We start from the raw sequence: 17,658 nt of genomic DNA on the forward strand, positions 1-17,658 counted from the left end.
AGAAGGGCATGGCGACCCACTCCAGTGTTCTTGCCTGGAGAATGCCATGGACAGAGGAGCCTGGCGGGCTGCAGTCCACGGGGTCAGAAAGCGTAGGACACGACTGAGCAGCTATGTTCTTTTACTAAGGGAACCTACGTATTCTATAGTGTATTCAAATATACTACAATAGAAATTATTAAAATACTAGAGAGTAGAATTAGAATACAATATTAGGATATATTAGAATGATTATTGCAGTTATTATGTAAACATGATTATTAGGAGTCTAGTGTTTTAATACACTCTATCCCAGTAGTCGGACACAACTGAGCGACTGAACTGAACTGAACTGAACTGATCCTGGCAGTATCGTAATAGGATGTGTGCTACGTGTTTGCTAAGTATACCTTCAGTCGTGTCTGAGTCTGCAACCCCATGGACCGCAGCCCGCCAGGCTCCTCTGTCCACAGGATTCTCCAGGCAAGAATTCTGGAGTGGGTTGCCATGCCCTTCTGCAGGGGATCTTCCTGACCCAGGGTTCAAACCCGGGTCTTCTGCATTGACAGGCAGATTCTTTACCTTCTTAGCCACCAGGAACATTGAGGTAGGTCAAAGATGTCTATAAAAAAAAGATCACGGATAGGCGATGGGGAAAAAAAAATTGCAAAATTGGCATATATATATATATATATATTTTTGGTGGGGGGGCTCGGGTTAGATACTCTGAGGCATGTGGGATCTTCCCGGGTCAGGGATTGAACCCATGTCTCCTGCATTGGCAGGCGGATTGTTTATCACTGACCCACCGGGGGAGGCCCTGATGTGCATTTTTTAAAAAGAACACTTATTTGGCTGAGTTGGGGGTTGGTTGTCAGTTGTAGCCTGCCAGCTCTTTCACGGCGGCCTGCAGACAGTCTCGTTGTGTAGCTTGGAGTCCGTGGACCCAGCACATCGGGCTCACTTGCTCCACGGTCTTAGTTCCTCGACCAGAGATGGAACTGGTGTCGTCCGTGTTGTAAGGCGGATTCTCAACCCCTGGACCGCCAGAAAAGTTCCCGGCCATGCATTTTTTAAGATGAAATTCTTGCGTTTGCCTTCGTGGGGCAGTACAGGTGGTCCTTCTGTCTACAGCTCACCATGGCTGATGTCAAGATGCAAGTCGTGCCCACGTGTGTGAATGACACTCACTGCCTGTTTTATTAGGACTATCGCCATATTGTCAAGTAATTATCCTCCAGTTCAGTCGCTCAGTCGTGTCTGACTCTTTGTGACCCCATGGACTGCAGCACGCCAGGCCTCCCTGTCCATCGCCAACTCCCGGAGCTTCCTCAAACTCATGCCCATCGAGTCAGTAATGCCATCCAACCATCCCATACTCTGTCATCCCCTTCTCCTCCCGCGTTCAGTCTTTCCCTGCATCAGAGTCTTTTCAAATGAGTCAGCTCTTCACATCAGGTGGCCAAAGGATTGGAGTTTCAGCTTTAGCATCATTCCTTCCAATGAACACCCAGGACTGATCTCCTTTAGGATTGAATGGTTGGATCTCCTTGCAGTCCAAGGGACTCTCAGGAGTCTTCTCCAACACCACAGTTCAAAAGCATCACTTCTTTGGCGCTCAGCTTTCTTTATAGTCCAACTCTCACATCCATACATGACTACTGGAAAAACCATAGCCTTGACTAGATGAACCTTTGTTGGCAAAGTAATGTCTCTGCTTTTTAACATGCTGTCTAGGTTGGTCATCCTTCAGTTAAATTAGTCAAAAAAAAAAAAAAAAAGGCTTAGAAGGAGGGAGGCTTCCCGGGAAGTCCAGTGGTTAAGACTGAGTTTCCACTGAGAGCATTGTGCCTTCTGTCCCTGGTCAGGGAAGGAATACCCCATATCCTGTTCCATGCGGCCAATAAAAATTATTCGAAGGTTTCCATTGAATAAAAGACACTTGAAGATAACTTTCAAATCTGGGCGGGCTTCCCTATTGGTCAGTTGATAAAGAATCCGCCTGCAATGAGGGAGACCTAGGTTCGATGCCTGGGTTGGGAAGATTCCCCTGAGAAGGGGAAGGCTACCCACGCCAGTATTCTTGGTCTGCGGAATCCCGTGGACTGTATATATAGTGGACTGTATATATACTCCACGGGGTGGCAAAGACTCAGACACGACTGAGCAGCTAATACAGACGTGAGATCCGGGCGCCCTCTTAGGCCGCTTTCCGCACTCCGACCACTCGGACGCGCGTTCCGTCTGGCTTTTCTCTCAGGCTCCATCTGTGAGCACTCCCTGGTGATGACTTTTTTCCGCTCGTTAAAGCCACTTCTGGCATACCTTTCCCGTGACGGCGGCGTCTCAGGCCAGCTTCCTCGGGGCTCCGTATGCCGTGTTCTGTATGACGCGTTTTCTCCCGGGCCCGTTTCTGAATGGAAACCGTCCCGCGGCGTATCCTCATTCACACCCACCGCCCAAGGCAGGGATACGAACCCCCGGCTGCTGTTGGAACCGGCTTCTGGCTCAGGGGCGGAGGGCCGACTCGGGGGTTTATTCACTCCAAGGCGTTCACACTCGCCGAGGGCTGGGTGTCTCTTGGTCACGGTAGGTTCACAATCCATGGAAGCTGGTTCCTCTAAAAGTACAACTGGCCGGGTTAGTTGTAGTTCTGAGACCGTAATGGGCTTCCCAGGTACGCTCAGGGGTGAAGAACTTGCCAGCCAAGATAGGAGACGCAGGTCGGATGCCGGGGTTTGGAAAGATTCCCCTGGAGGAGGAAATGGCAACCCACTCCGGTATTCTGGACTCGGAGAATCCTATGGACGGAGGAGCCTGGTGGGGCTACAGTCCATGGGGTCGCAAAGACTCGGACACGACTCAGTGATTAAACAACAGACAACGAGTGGCTGTGTGTTGTCTAGCTAGTCACATAGCCTCGTGGTCATGGCCTTTTCTAGACTTGCCCGTCCTCTGGAGCTGGGACAAAGTGCTTGACGCTTGGCCTCTTGGAACTGTGCCTCCATAGCTGGTCCTGAGTCATCCGTGACTCCAGGGTGAGAGGAGAAAGTGCACTCCGAAAAATAAGATTCTCTTCTGCCCATGGCAGGTGGGAGGAATCCATCCTTATAAAGCCTGGGGGTGTTTTTTTGTATTTTTTTTTTTTCCCCCGCACTGGCCACTAAAAATAGACGTTTGTATGTTTCTAACAGGTTTCCTCCGTTTTTCGATGACAATGCCTTTGGCATCTATCAGAAGATTCTCGCTGGCAAGATAGACTTCCCCAGACACCTGGAGTTCAGTGTCAAGTAAGTCAGCCGTCTGCTCTGGTCATCGGAGGTGTTTATTTCTAAAGCCCGTGACAAACCCCCAGTGGAGGCGTCCTGCCAAGCTGGGTCCCATCCTGGTTTGTACCTCTGAGCTGAGCTGACGCTCTTTGGCTGGCTCATCTTTTCCCCCCGAAAAGGAGAAAGCTTTTCATGACTGCTGGGATAACGCTTCACCTCTTTCTGACTCACAGCCGTGTTTTACATCTTTTGAGATAATGGGTGTATTTATCTTTAGCGAATAAAAGCTGTTTGGCATCGTATTGAATAAGGAAGCAGCTTTATTATTCGAGAAGAAGGCCCTTGTTCTTCCCAGCTAGTTTGGTGGGTGGTGTGGGCATCGATGACTTTTCATGCTAAGTCTCTGCAATTGTGTCCGACTCTCGGCGACCCCATGGACTGTAGCCCGCCAGGCTCCTCTGTCCGTGGGATTCTCCAGGCGAGAATACTGGAGTGGGTTGCCATGCCCTCCTCCAGGGGGTCTTCCCGACCCAGGGATCAAAGCAGGGTCTCCTGCATCTCCCGCGTTGGCAGGCAGATTCTCTACTGCTGAGCCACCGGGGAAGCCCTTGTATAATGTGTAAGTACTGTGAGCGATTACGTTACTTAAATAAAATTTTTAAGTGGGAAATAAAAGGAAATGATTTCTTGAAACGCGCTTTGACGTAATTGTGTCAAGTCCTCATCTACTGTGTGAATGCAGGCTTCTCTATCTTTCTGTGTTGTGGTTTTTTTATTGTTATTCAGTCGCTCAGTCGTGTCTGACTCTTTGCGACCCCATGGACTGCAACATGCCAGGCCTCCCCGTCCATCACCATCTCCCAGAGTTTACTCAAACTCATGTCCGTTGAGTCCGTGATGCCATCCAACCATCTCATCCTCTGTCGTCCCCTTCTCCTCCTGACTTCAGTCTTTCCCAGCATCGGGGTCTTTTCTGATGAGTCAGTTCTTTGCATCAGGTGGTCAAAGTCTTGGAGCTTCAGCATCCGTCCTTCTGTTGAATATTCAGGGTTGCTGTCCAGTGAGTCAGTATTTTGACACCGCCTGCTATTTAGAAGGGAAATCTCAGTGACCCAGCACACACAAAAATACTTGCCTTGCTTCCGGGAAGGCAAGGAGTCCAGACAAGACTCCCCCAGATAAGCAGACCCACCGGGCAAAGCGTGATGACTGATTTTGATAGAATCACACGTAATGTAGCTGGCTGGGGTTGGCCTGGCCGGTGTATTTTAAATGAAGGTCAGACATCCCCAGGGCAGACAGGGTTTCCCCTGCTCATGTTCAAAGGCTGTTCATCTCTACGATGATCTGATCAACCTCTGCGCCTTAGCTGGGTTGCAAGTCTGCATCGTGTAAATTGTTTGGGTTATTCAGGAACAGATAATGGTGAGAAAGGGCCTTCCCAGGTGAAGCTGGTTGTGAAGAACACGCCTGCCAATTCAGGAGACATAAGAGTCGCGGGTTCGATCCCTGGGTCGGGGAAGATCCCCCGGAGGGGGGCATGGCAACCCACTCCAGTATTCTTGCCTGGAGAATCCCATGAACAGACGAGCCTGGTGGGCTGCAGTCCATGGGGTCGAAGAGAGTCAGACAGGACGGCACTGACTTAGCACTCAACAGTGGTGAGAAAGGCTAGAAGACGCTTAGTCATCGTGAAGACTGAATCACGGGGCGGGTGTCCTTGTCCCGTGGTGTGGATTTTATTGCTGTTGACCTGCTGTGTTTGCGTGGGTCCATATCAACGTGTCTGTGTTTTTGTCTCCTTGCCCCACCCCCGGCCCACACAGAGACCTCATCAGGAAGCTGCTTGTTACCGACAGAACAAGGAGACTGGGAAATATGAAGGTGAGTGTTTGTATCCCTATATGTGGAACGGTAGCAGCTTCCCACGTGAGGTTTGTGGTAAAAAGTCCACCTGCCAGTGCAGGGGACGTAAGAGACTCGAGTTCGATCCCTGGGTCGGGAAGATCCCCTGGAGGAGGGCATGGCAACGCACTCCAGTGTTCTTGGGCTTCCCTGGTGGCTCAGCTGGTAAAGAATCCGCCCGCAGTGTGGGAGACCTCAGTTCAATCCCTGGGTTGGGAAGATCCCCTGGAGAAGGGAAAGGCAACCCACTCCAGTATTCTTGCCTGGAGAATCCCCCTGGACACAGGAGCCTGGAGGGCTACAGTTCACAGGGGTCGCGGAGTCGGGCACGACTGAGTGTCTTGGCACGTATTAAGTGGTATTCGCTTTAAATGCCTCTCATTTGACTTCAGACGTGTCAACAATGGCAGAACAGTCTTACCGTTTCATCGGCCAAATTTCAGATTTGATTCACCCAGAATTGAGTCTCCTCGTCTCTCCAAAGAAGTTGGTGACTCAGCAGTGATCTATAAGTTAACTAATCATCGCTTTCTTTATTTACTTATGTATTTTTTTTTGTTTCTGAATATTTTTTAAAATTTTCACTGATGGATAATTGCTTTACAGTATTATGTTGGTTTATGCCACGAATCAGCCCGAATCCGCCATAGGGATACCCATGTCCCCTCCCGCTTGAACCTCCCTCTCGTCATTCACATGTCATGCAGTTAACCCCCTTAAATCCGACAGTCGGATGGCTTGCGATATGTTTGCAAAATGATGAACTCGTCACCACAGTTTTAAAGAACAGGCTCATTCCTTCCAAAAGAACAAGTAACCTGTAGCTACCACTTCTCTGAAGTTTCTGGACTTCCCTGGCGGTCCAGTGCTTAAGACTCCAGGCTTCCACTGCAGGCAACGCGGTTCTTATCCCGGCTTGGGGAATTAAAATCCCACACGCTGCAAAGTCTTTTAAAAAAAAACAAAACCCATCTCTCAAGTGTGACATCCTTGATTTGCATCGTAGTCGCGTGACTTAATCTCTGGGCCGAAGTGAACAAATGACATCATTTTGTGAACCTCCTTTTATACGTTTGTAAAAGTAGCTCAGGTGGTAAAGCTTCCTGCCTGCAATGCAGGAGACCCGGGTTCTATCCCTGGGTCGGGCAGACCCCCTTGAGAAGGAAATGGCAACCCACTCCAGTATTCTTGCCTGGAGAATCCCATGGAGAGGAGCCTGGCGGGGCTACAGTCCATAGGGTCGCAAAGAGTTGGGCACGACTGAGCGACTAACACACTCACACACACACACACACACAATGAGCACAGCTTCAGCGGAAGGAACCTGCCAAGGTGAAAATGCCACTTTATGTTGGGAGGGCCTGAACCATAATCACCCTTTGGTCTTTGTGGTCCAGAGCAGTATACGCGTGAACAGCATGTTGTTGCTATTTAGTCACTGAGTCGTGTCCGACCCTCTGCAACCCCATGGAGTATAGCCCACCAGGCTCCTCTGTCCATGGGATTCTCCAGGCAGGAACACTGGAGGGGGTTGCCATGCCCTCTTCCAGGGGATCTTCCCCAACCCAGGGATGGAACCCACATGTCCTGCCTTGGCGGGCAGGTTCTTTTACCCCTGACCCACCAGGGAAGCCTGAGCACCATGACTGCATTTCTTTCTATAATGAGCAAAAGCATATAATGATGCTCACATGCCTTCCTTCGTGGTCTTCTCCGGGGACAAAGGCTCGAGTCAGAGCGAACCCCTGTTTCTCTCTGTGTGGAATCGTCCGGAGCTTCTCTGGGCTACGCGCTTTCCTGTCCTGCCGGCCTTCTCTGCGCTGACGACGGCTGTTCCTTTTTGCAGAACGGAGCCGAGGACGTCAAACAACATCGGTGGTTCCGGGTCGTGGACTGGGGCGCCGTCCCCGAAAGGAAGCTGAAGGTACGGCCGTACGTCCGGTCTGCCGGCTCGCACCCGGGCAGCCTCAAGTTCTCCTGAACACAGACGTGGGCTCTGAGTCTATGGCTCGGTTCCTTAGGATGAGTACCTAACGAAGTGATTCAGATCGTTAATAACTGAAGTTCACAGTGTTGAGAGGGAAGACCTGAGCTGAAGAGTCGGGCTTCCCCGGTGGCTCAGTTGGTAAAGAGACCTCTTGCGATGCAGGCATCCCCAGTTCGATCCCTGGGTCAGGAAGATTCCCCTGGAGAAGGGAGTGGTAAACCACTCTGGTATTCTTGCCTGGAGAATCCCATGGACAGAGGAGCCTGGCGTGCTGCAGTCCATGGTGTGGCAAAGAGTCTTCGAGAACATCTATACCTTAATTGAAAAATTACAAAACAAAACATACCAATGTCAGTGGTTACATCAAAGATCAGTGGTCCCAGATCAACCCAACAAGTATAATGATAAAGTTTGAAATGTGAGAATTATCAGAAGGTGACGCAGAGCAAGAAGTCTGGCAGTGTTGTTTGAGGCAGGACGCAGATAGACTTGCTCGATGTACAGTTTCTGCAAAGCTTCAACTTGCAAAAAACACCGTATGTACAAAGTGTAATTAAAAGTTCAGTTCAGTCGCTCAGTTGTGTCGGACTCTTTGCGACCCCATGAATCGCAGCACGCCAGGCCTCCCTGTCCATCACCAACTCCCGGAGTTCACTCAGACTCACGTCCATCGAGTCGGTGATGCCATCCAGCCATCTCATCCTCTGTCGTCCCCTTCTCCTCCTGCCCCCAGTCCCTCCCAGCAACAGAGTCTTTTCCAGTGAGTCAACTCTTCGAATGAGGTGGCTAAAGTACTGGAGTTTCAGCTTTAGCATCATTCCTTCCAAAGAAATCCCAGGGCTGGTTGAGGCATGCTTAAATGGAATGACTTCCTGGGGCAGACTTGCTCCATGCAGGGTTTCTGCAAAACTTTGATTACATAAAAAAAAAAACCCAAAAAACAAAAAAAGGGTATGTATGGTGTGTGCGCTTGGTCACTGAGTCATTGTGTCCGACTCTTTGCGAACCCATGGACTGTAGCCCACAGGCTCCTCTGTCCATGGGGATTCTCCAGGCGAGAATTCTGGGGTGAGTTGCCATGCTCTCCTCCAGGGGATCTTCCCAAGCTAGGTATGGAACCCAGGTCTCCTGCATTGCAGGCAGATTCTTTACAGTGTGAACCACCAGGGAATCCCAAGAACACTGGAGTGGATAACCTATGCTTTCTCCACGGGTTCTTCCCAACCCAGGAATGGAACCGGCATCTCCTGCATTGCAGGCGGATTCTTTACCAACTGAGCTATAAATTGCAATAAAACTAGGCGTGCCTGAATGTAACAATTTCCTGGTGCAGACTGCTGCCTGCAACGTTTCTGCAAAGCTTTGATTTATAAACAAAACAAAACATAATTTTCTGTATGGTGCAATAAAACTAGGCGTACCTGAATGTAACAACTTCCTGGTGCAGACTTGCTCCATCCAAGGTTTCTGCAAAGCTTTGGTTTAAAAACAAAACAAAACAATTATCTGTATAGTGCAATAAAACTAGGCGTACCTGAATGTAACAACTTCCTGATACAGACTTGCTCCATCCAAGGTTTCTGCAAAGCTTTGATTTAAAAAAAAAAAGAGAACAAATACAGTGTTAAAAATGTGATAAAACTGGGCTTGCCTGAATGTAACAACTTCCTGGTGCAGACTGGCAAGGTTTCTGCAAAGCTTTGATTTATTAAAAAAACAAACGCAGTATCTGCAAAGTGCAGTAAAGCTGAAGCATGGCTTTACCAATGTAAGATTACTGGTGAACACTGTTCCTCTGTAACCACGGTGCTGTGTCTCTGCTGGTTCCTCAGCCCCCAATTGTCCCCAAGCTGTGCAGTGAGGACGATACCTCCAACTTCGAAGCCTATCCTGAGAACGACTGGACTTCTGCCCCTCCCGTGTCACAGAAAGAGCTGGATGTCTTCAAGAATTTCTGAGCTCGGGACTCCCCGCCTGGAAGGTATATCTTTATTTTATGTATTGACTTTTGAAATATCAAGGCACCCTTTATTTCATGCATTCATGATATCACTTGAAAGTATATGAAAGTGAAAGTGTTAGTCGCTGAGTCGTGTCTTGACTGTGTGATCCCGTGGACTGTAGCCCACCAGGCTCCTCTGTCCATGGGATTCTCCAGGCAAGGATACTGGAGTGGGTTGCCATGCCCTTCCCCAGGGGAATCTTCCCAAGCCAGGGAATGGAACCCGGGTCTCCTGCATTGGCAGGCGGGTTCCTTACCGTCTGAGTCACCCGGCAAGCCCTGTATCAGTTGAATTCTGTTTATTTTTAAATTTCTTATATGTATATATATTTTTACATATACATGTATTTCTTCTTTTTCAAATTCTTTTCCCATATAGGTTATAAGAGAGTAGTGAGCAGAGTTCCCTGTGCTATGTGGTGGGTCCTTGGGGATTGAACTGATTAACAAAACAGAAGCAGAGTTAGATTGCAAGTGTGGGCCCTGTAGTTTTTTCTTCATCATAAAATGTTTTGTCTCATGGTGAGGTCCTATGGCAGAGTACCAGGAAACGGGGACCCACTCTTCTTTCTGGGCTGAATCTCTTTTCAAATTGTAGACGAGGTTGGACTAGTTCTATGGAACATGGAGACCCCACCACCTTTTAAAAAAAATCCTTTCAATTTCCTTTATCCGGCATTCTCGCTCCATAGAATTCAGGCTTGTGGGTCTTTGCAATAAGAGTGTGAAAGGAATCTTTGGCTTCTTTTGTCCGGCCGTTGTTGTTGTTACTCTTAAGATGACAAATGGTGCCCAGGTGTTTTGAAAACGTAACAAAACCCAGACTTCCCTGCAGTCCCTTGGGTAAGACTCCATGCTTCCAATGATGCAGGTTCAATCCTTGCTTGGGGAACTAAGATCTCGTGTGCCACACAGCGCAAGCAAAAGATAAAGAAGAATAAACATTTAGAAAAGTAACCGAATCCTGTTTTATTTCAAGCCAGACACAGGGTGATCTGAGCCTGCCTGGCATGCACAGTGGCCCCCATGCCGACCCGAGGAGGCATCTGTCTTCTTCTTGGAGTAAGGATGCTTCCGCGTGTGTATACGCCTGGATGTGTATAAAGAGACTGCAGAGCTGTTGACCTTCGTGGCCCTGGAATTATTTAATCTACTGGAAATCGGCTGCACAGTAGGACACTTTGAACATTCGTTTGGTTGGAGGTTTTCTTCTTTTTAGTCTTGTGTGTTCCTACTGAAATATCTTGGGTTTCGTTTTTTTTTTGTTTTTTTTTTCCCTTATAGACTTGACTTTTTAAGTTTGAACTCAACTTGTTCAGATATAACCACAAATGGTGTGTGTGTCTGTACGTTTGCTCGTGTCTGTGTATAAAAAAAGGCGGTATGCTTGGAGCACAGAAATTGTGATGTACATGTTCCTACTTTCCAGAGATTATATTTATGTTTCAGATTTTTCTTTTCTTTTTTTTTTATGAATCTGTTCTCTTGCTGGACAACATTTTTAAAGTTATGATGTATGCATTTTTTATCATCTTCTATGCATTTTATGGGTATATCCTATGACAGTCTGTATCCAGTATGTTTAATGCTTTGTGTCTGGTAGCCTGAGGTCTTGAAACCAGAAGGCAAAGGAAGGAGATGTGAGTTTGAATTTTAGTCCAAGACTAGCTGCTGACCGCAAATGCTTTTCTCAAGGCATTTTGTCTGTGGCATTAAAAAAAATTTCAGACTCTGTAGGGAGATGGCTAGCTATTCATATTCCATGTTCAATCCCTGGACCAAAAATGCATCTCCCGATACAGAAGAGTCTCTTTTCAGCATTGGTTCGGGGAACTTAACGCACATGTTTTTCTTTTCCCCTTTGGTTTTGGGAAAAGCAAGGAACGGAAGGGACACGATGGAACCGTTTGAACCTTCCTTGTTTCTGCTTGGTTTTATTTCTCCTCAACAGCGTTCGCTATGCTTCTGGTTTCACAGACCTGCCGGGCCTGTGCCGGACAAGCCTGGGGTGAGCTTTGCTTTCCCTTTGGGCCTGAGGGTTGGGTGAGGACCGTGAACCCTGTCGATCGCAAAAGCCAGGTGTTGAGTGTGTCGCCGTGAGCAAGTGTTGCTGTGTAAGTTTGGGTCTTCCCAGAAGCAGGACGTGGTCAGAGGTGCTTGGCATCCTCCTTCATTGCCTTCTTTTACCCTCTTTCTCTTCTGCTTTCTGATTCTAACCTTTGCTGTGGGAAAAAAGCTAAACGGGACTCAGCTGGAAAGGCAAGAGTGGCTCAAACCCGTTGTGTAAAATCCGGTCGTAGGGTCCAACCACGCCGTTGCCCGGCGCAGGTCTGTGCATTTAAGCAGTCGGTTCTAGAGCCTTCAGTGGCTGCGGGGGATCAGTCAGTAGACCTCCCAGGCCTCTCCCTCCCCCCAAGCCCTTCATCCTCCCTTTTCCAGCCCAGAAAGGTTCAGCTCCTTGGGCCTCAGGGCTGCAGGCAGTGTGTCCTCGGGACGTGCTGCTAGAAAGGCTTGGGTGCGCCCTCAGCTTTCAGCTCTTCTCAGGTCTCTGCAACTCAGGTATTCTTGGGTCACCTGGTGAGTTCTTTGCTGCCGACACTGTTTTGTTCCTGTGCTGGGCCAGAAAGGTGTGTCTTGCCCAGCTTTTGTGCTTCCCCCGCTTCTGCAGGCACATCTAGGGGTGTGGAGAGCTGATGTTTGGGAAAACCATATGGTTTTTTTTTTTTAAACGTAGCACAAATGTCCAAGGACATACATGTATATATCAGATTTGACTATTTGCACCATGAAGAATGGGTACTTTTGAACTCTGGTGTTGGAGAAGACTCTTGAGGGTCCCCTGGACTGCAAGGAGATCCAACCAGTCCATTCTAAAGGAGATCCAACCAGTCCAATCGAAAGTTTTTCCTGGGTGTTCATTGGAAGGACTGATGCTGAAGATGAAGCTCCAGTACTTTGTCCACCTGATGCAAAGAGCTGACTCGTTGGAAAAGACCCTGATGCTGGGAAAGATTGAAGGCGAAAGGAGAAGGGGACGACAGAGGATGAAATGGTTGGATGGCATCACCGACTCAATGGATATGAGTTTGAGCAAGCTCTGGGAGTTGGTGATGGACAGGGAGACCTGGCGTGTGGCGCTCTGTGGGTCACAAAAAGGCACAACTGAGCAGCTGAACAAAAAGCAACTCCTGGATCAGAAGACAAGGGCTGTGTGTGCTTGAAGGAGATGTGAAGAGAAATGACACCTATAAATCTTCGAGCCGAAGGCGCTAAATCACCCCCTTCTCATAAATGACCTCGTCTTCAAAGAGCAGTCCGTTCCGGAGGTGAGAGTGAGTCCAGGATTAACTAAAACAGACCTTACAATGGGCAGCTCATTAAAAATTTACTTTCAAAGGGTGCACTTGGATAAATGTTCCCAGAGAACTGTTATTTTGAGTCTGTAACTTTTCCATCACCACACGCTCTTTGGATTAAACGGTGAGCCAACTGGGACTAAAATTTTATCGTGCCGTTCCTGAACTATTACGTCACTGAATGTTAGAAGGTTACATGAGCAGTGCAAACCTGCACAGAGATACACACTCCACGAGGAAACGCATTCAGTCCTGTGTCCTCTGACTATAAAAATAAATGAGTATTATTTGGAGCCTTATGCTTGAGCAAACACAAAATAAATGAAACACCTTTCTTGAACACAATACAAAAATTGTAAATACACATGTTGATCCTGATGCATATTTTTTTGGCTTCCTTCTTCCTCTCTAGTAATTTATGAGATGAAACAGCACAACAACGCACATGTGTTGCCTTAATTTTGAAGATCTATGCAGGGAAAACAAAGGTTCAGATACCACGGATGGCTCGCTTCTTCATAAAAGCATGGTCGTTGATCATCAGCCGTGCAAAGCAAATTGCAAAGGAAGAGGAATTCCAGCACTGCCAGGCGGGGTTTACCTCACCTTTGACACCCCTGCCGCCTATGTAGTTATTGAACGCATTATGTGCTGTTGGCTGGGCCGTAGATTAAACGGTCTGGCGTCATGCAGTGCTGGGCGCGATCAAAATGAGTCTTGAACACACGGACGGCTCGCCGCATACAACCAGAAAATCGTTCACTCCCTGGAGGCATTCTGTGGTGTTCGAGTCTCGGATCAAAAGGAATCAGGGTGTGCAAGGTTTAGAAGACAGTTCACGGCCGCCGTGACAACATTCCGAACCGGAAAAGGAGAGATCTGTTTTTTGTTTGCTGCCGTTTGACAAGTCTGCAATATCTCCTTAAGTGACAATACTCTAAAAAGTCTTGGGACTCCCCCACCGCCCCCCGCCCTGGTGGCCTAGTGGCTAAGACTTCAGCTTCAAGTGTTGGCGGGGAGGTGGTGTGAGTCTAACCCCTGGTTGGGGGAGCTCAGATGCCACAAGCCTTACTGTCAAAAAGCCAAAAAAACGAAACAGAAGCAATGTCACAAATTCAGTAAAGACTTTAAAAATGGTCCTATTCCAACCCCCCCCCCCCAAAAAAAATATCTTGTAAAGTCTTTAGGAAATGCATTGATTTCAAGAGGTGGATCGGGGTGGGTCTTGTTTTCCTCAGGGAAGAATAAAGCCAGCCTGGACAAGGAGATAAAATGCTAGCCGGTCATAACGGCATATTGTTCGTGATCGTGGCCGTTGGGATATCCCGCTCAGCAGACCTGTATCATTGGCCAGCAATGGGGAACAACAAAAACAAAAACCATGATTTCTGCTGTCGATTTATCAAAATATGCAAAGGAAAAAACCCCGATAACCGGCATGCACGTCACACCATCACGATGCTTTAAAACTCCTCCCATTCTTGCTCCTCGGGCAGGTCTGGCATCACCTTGTTTTTCACCATCTCGGGCGACGTTTGGTTTCCTTCTCTGCATCTGCATTTGAGGAGCAACCTGCCACCATCCGAGTCACCGGCAGCGCCCCGCAGTTGAGTCATTCGACTTGAGTTTGCCGTTTCTGCCTACGAGCCACATTGCCTCTCGATGGGAAACCACTTTTAGCCCTGAGATTTGGCTCCATCCTGTTCATGCAGGACCCCGATGCCCTGCTCTGCAGGCACCGAGGCCCACCCCACCTGGGGTGAACCCTGCAGACTGCACTCACTCCCCGTCGTAACAACAGAATCCTCGCTGTAGCTTCAGGTGCTGGAAATTTTTTTTTTTGTCCCCAGTCCTCTGATTTTTTGCATCACAAATTGACAGCATCGTGCAAGTCTCTTGATCGCTCCCAGTGGAGATTTGAAGTGAGGTGCCCATGTTCTTTTTTTTTCCGGTTGTCCATCTGCTTGGCGTGTGTTCTATACCTCCTGAAACATCTTGTATACCGTACCCTTTCTTATCTGTTTCTGACTAATCAGTTTCACTAGCGAGGGCGTTGCTGACTCACCAAGAACAAAGAGAAAAAGCACGTGTACGATTGTCTTAAATAATATATTTGAGTCTGTGTGTGTGTGTGTCTGTGTCTTGGTGGAGGTCGAGTGGTGGGCCGATGCTTCCACCAAGCATCATGTTTTCATACCGAGCTTGTTCCTGCTGACCCCGTGTGGTTACCACCACACACAATCCTTGATAATCAAAAAGGAAATATTCTGGAACCATTCCCTCTAAGTTATTGTGTCTGGAGACATTTTGTGTGGATATTCTCTTTGCTGTTCCATGGTGGACTCCTGTGTTATTTAAATAAAACTCACAGCACGTGTGTTTTTTGGCAACTGGGATCAGAAGTGTTTCTGCTCACCAGCCGCCTTTCCTGGCTCCCTGAGATGCTTTCTCCGGCTCTGCAGGGCGGTCGGAAATTCCTTCTTTCTCAAGGGATGAAGCATCCGGGGCTGGTGTGCCACCTTCCTGCCCGAGTCATACTGGGAGCCCCGCCCTGATCGTCTCAGCTTCTCGTGGTTTAAAAAAGAAAGAAAAATAAAAAAGCCTGTTTCTACACCTCTCCATTCCTTGCACAATGAAAGACACTGTGATTTGTGTATGTATACACACACACACACACACACACACACCCTGGGAAGATTTTACTGCTGTCTAATTTATGGAATGATACCATTGATTCTAGGTTTGTTTAATAAAACTTTGTATCTTTTAAGATAAAAGTCTGACTCTGGTTCGTTTCTTTGGTCATGGGAAAAGCTATGGCTTCTGTGCTTTCATCTAGCCCCGAGTGGCAGTCTTTCTTTTTACATTTTTATGTTTTGCTGAGATGTAAGTGACCACAAAATTATCTGTGTTTCAGGTTTACAACATAAGTCATTCTATATGTGTATATAAAGCAAAACAAAGAAAGAAAAAAGACTCTAGTACATCTTGGTAGCATCCATCCCCTTACACAGTTACAAAATGTTTTTCTTGTGCTGAGGTCTTTCACCTTCTACTCCTTTAAAACAAGTTGCAGGTATATGATACAGCACTGTATTTTCTTCTGCAGATGGCCAGTATTTTTGGCATTCTCTGTGCAGTGTGCAAAACCAGCCTCAGGCAGTGTGTAAAATGAAGGGGTGTGGCTGTGTGGAAATAAAGTTTTATTTATAAACGGAGGCTGGGGGGCCGGGTTTGCCAGCCTCTCATCTGGTGGCCTGTGGTGTCTTTACTAAGTCACCTTTGCAGCTTGTTCAAAGTGTTCCTTCATCTTTGTCATTACAAAAATATTTTAAAATTTCCTTCTCCTCACTCACTCGCGTAGCATGGCTTGATACCCAACTTTCCAAGTCACCTTTGCAGTTTGGTTTAAAAAAAAAAATCCTGCTTTTTTCACTGTAAGTCAAACCCTTGTGTGATTTATAACACTTGAATCACATTGTTGCAGCTGAGTATCAGATTTCACAGGGCTTCTCTGATGGCTCAGACCATAAAGAATCTGCCTGGGATGCAGGAAACATGGGTTTTATCTCTGTTGGTAAGATCTCCTGGAGAAGGGAATGGCATCCCACTGTAGTATTCTTGCCTGGAGAAACCCATGGACAGAGGAGTCTGGTGGGGCTACAGTCTGTGGGGTCACAAAGAGTCGGACGTGACTGAGGCATTCCCTTGATAACCACCATTTCACTCTTTTTTTTTTTAATTAGCCTTTTTAGATTCCACATATAAATGAGATCATACAGTGTTTGTTTGTCTGTCTAACTTATTTCAGTTAATAATGCCCTCCAGGTCCATTTCCATGGTGGAAAAATGGCAGGATTTCCTTTTTATGGCCGAGTAATATTCCATGGCATGTATCTACCGCGTCTTCTTCATCCATGCATCTGTGTACAGACACTGAGATTGTTTCCGTCTCTAGGCTGTCGTGAGTCATGCTGCAATGAACACGCGGCTCCAGATCTCTTTTTCCAAATGGAACTCAAACCCACAGTGAGGTATTAACTCACACCCGTCAGAATGGCTTTTATCAGCAAGACGAGAGGTGACAAATGTTGGTGACCGTGTGGAGGAAAGGGAACCCTCGTGCGCCGTGGGTGGGAATGCAGAGTGGTGCAGCCAGGGTGCAAAACGGCATGGAGGGGCCTCAAACGTAAAAAGTAGAAGTATCGTTGATGTGCGCAGTCACATCCGACTCTCTGTGACCCCACCGACTGTAGCCCCCGGGCTCCTCTGTCCCCAGGATTCTCCAGGCAAGAACACTGGAGTGGGTTGGCTTCCCCCGTCCCTGGGAGTCTCCAGGCAAGAACACTGGAGTGGGTTGGCATTTCCTTCTCCAGGGGAATCAAGAACTACCATGAGATCCAGCAATTCCACTCCTGGGCGGACGCTATGATTTAACATTTAACAAATACTTATTTTCTCCTCTCCCTGTCTCCTTTAAAGGTAGTGAAATGGAGGCTGAGAAAGACTTAAGTTAGTCACGCAGAGTCTCATAGTTAATAGATCTTGGAGCTGAGATTCAAACTCCCATTTGATCCGCACTCATTCCATTGTACCACACGACATCTCAGTAATAAAAATACTACATGGAGAAACAAAAAAGTAGGTTCTCGGTATTCAGCATTGGATGCCGAAGACCCCCAGTCACCGTACTGATACGGAGAATTGGACGCTTTGGTTTGCCTTAAGGCAAAAAGCCCTGAGCTGCTTGAACCTGGGTCTGTCAACCCGGGTCACATTTATTACCGCAAATTACCTTCCAAAAATACAGACCAGAGGCTGTTTTAGAACCTGGTGAAGCTACAAGTTCAGAGAAACTTAAAAAAAAATTTTTTTTAATTGGAGTATAGTGTGAGTCTGAGTGAACTCCGGGAGTTGGTGATGGACAGGGAGGCCTGGCGAGCTGCGATTCATGGGGTCGCAAAGAGTCGGACGCCACTGAGCGACTGATCTGATCTGATAGTTGAGTTACAATGTTGCGGTAGTTCCAGGGAACTGTATCAGTTATACATGTATCCACTCTTTTTGCCTGTGTGTGTGTGTGTAGCAGAATTTTATTAAAGGATGAAAGCGGCTGAGAAAGCTTCTGCCATAGACATCAGAAGGGGGATGGAGAGTTGC

The 17,658-nt window shown here is 47.6% G+C and overlaps 1 protein-coding gene across 4 annotated transcripts in view; it reads left to right on the forward strand.

The window, feature by feature from the left end:
- Nucleotides 1–17,658, forward strand: part of PRKX (protein kinase cAMP-dependent X-linked catalytic subunit) — a 105,539-nt gene that overhangs the window by 44,812 nt on the left and 43,069 nt on the right. Inside the window, exons 5-9 of one of the 4 annotated variants that reach the window (XR_008708610.1) lie at nt 3,174–3,269; nt 5,075–5,132; nt 7,000–7,077; nt 8,973–9,121; nt 10,122–11,256. Coding sequence is in view for 3 of the 4 variants with exons in the window: in XM_055565040.1 (XP_055421015.1) it covers nt 3,174–3,269; nt 5,075–5,132; nt 7,000–7,077; nt 8,973–9,098 (358 nt within the window). In the remaining variant the exon portion in view is untranslated. Of the gene's footprint in view, nt 1–3,173; nt 3,270–5,074; nt 5,133–6,999; nt 7,078–8,972; nt 9,122–10,121; nt 15,276–17,658 lie in introns of those variants that run through there. The other 3 variants (XM_055565040.1, XM_055565039.1, XM_055565042.1) reach the window with 3 other exon arrangements.

This window comes from Bubalus kerabau, chromosome X (genome assembly GCF_029407905.1).
Source record: "Bubalus kerabau isolate K-KA32 ecotype Philippines breed swamp buffalo chromosome X, PCC_UOA_SB_1v2, whole genome shotgun sequence".
In the NCBI taxonomy this organism is placed as follows: Eukaryota; Metazoa; Chordata; class Mammalia; order Artiodactyla; family Bovidae; genus Bubalus; species Bubalus kerabau.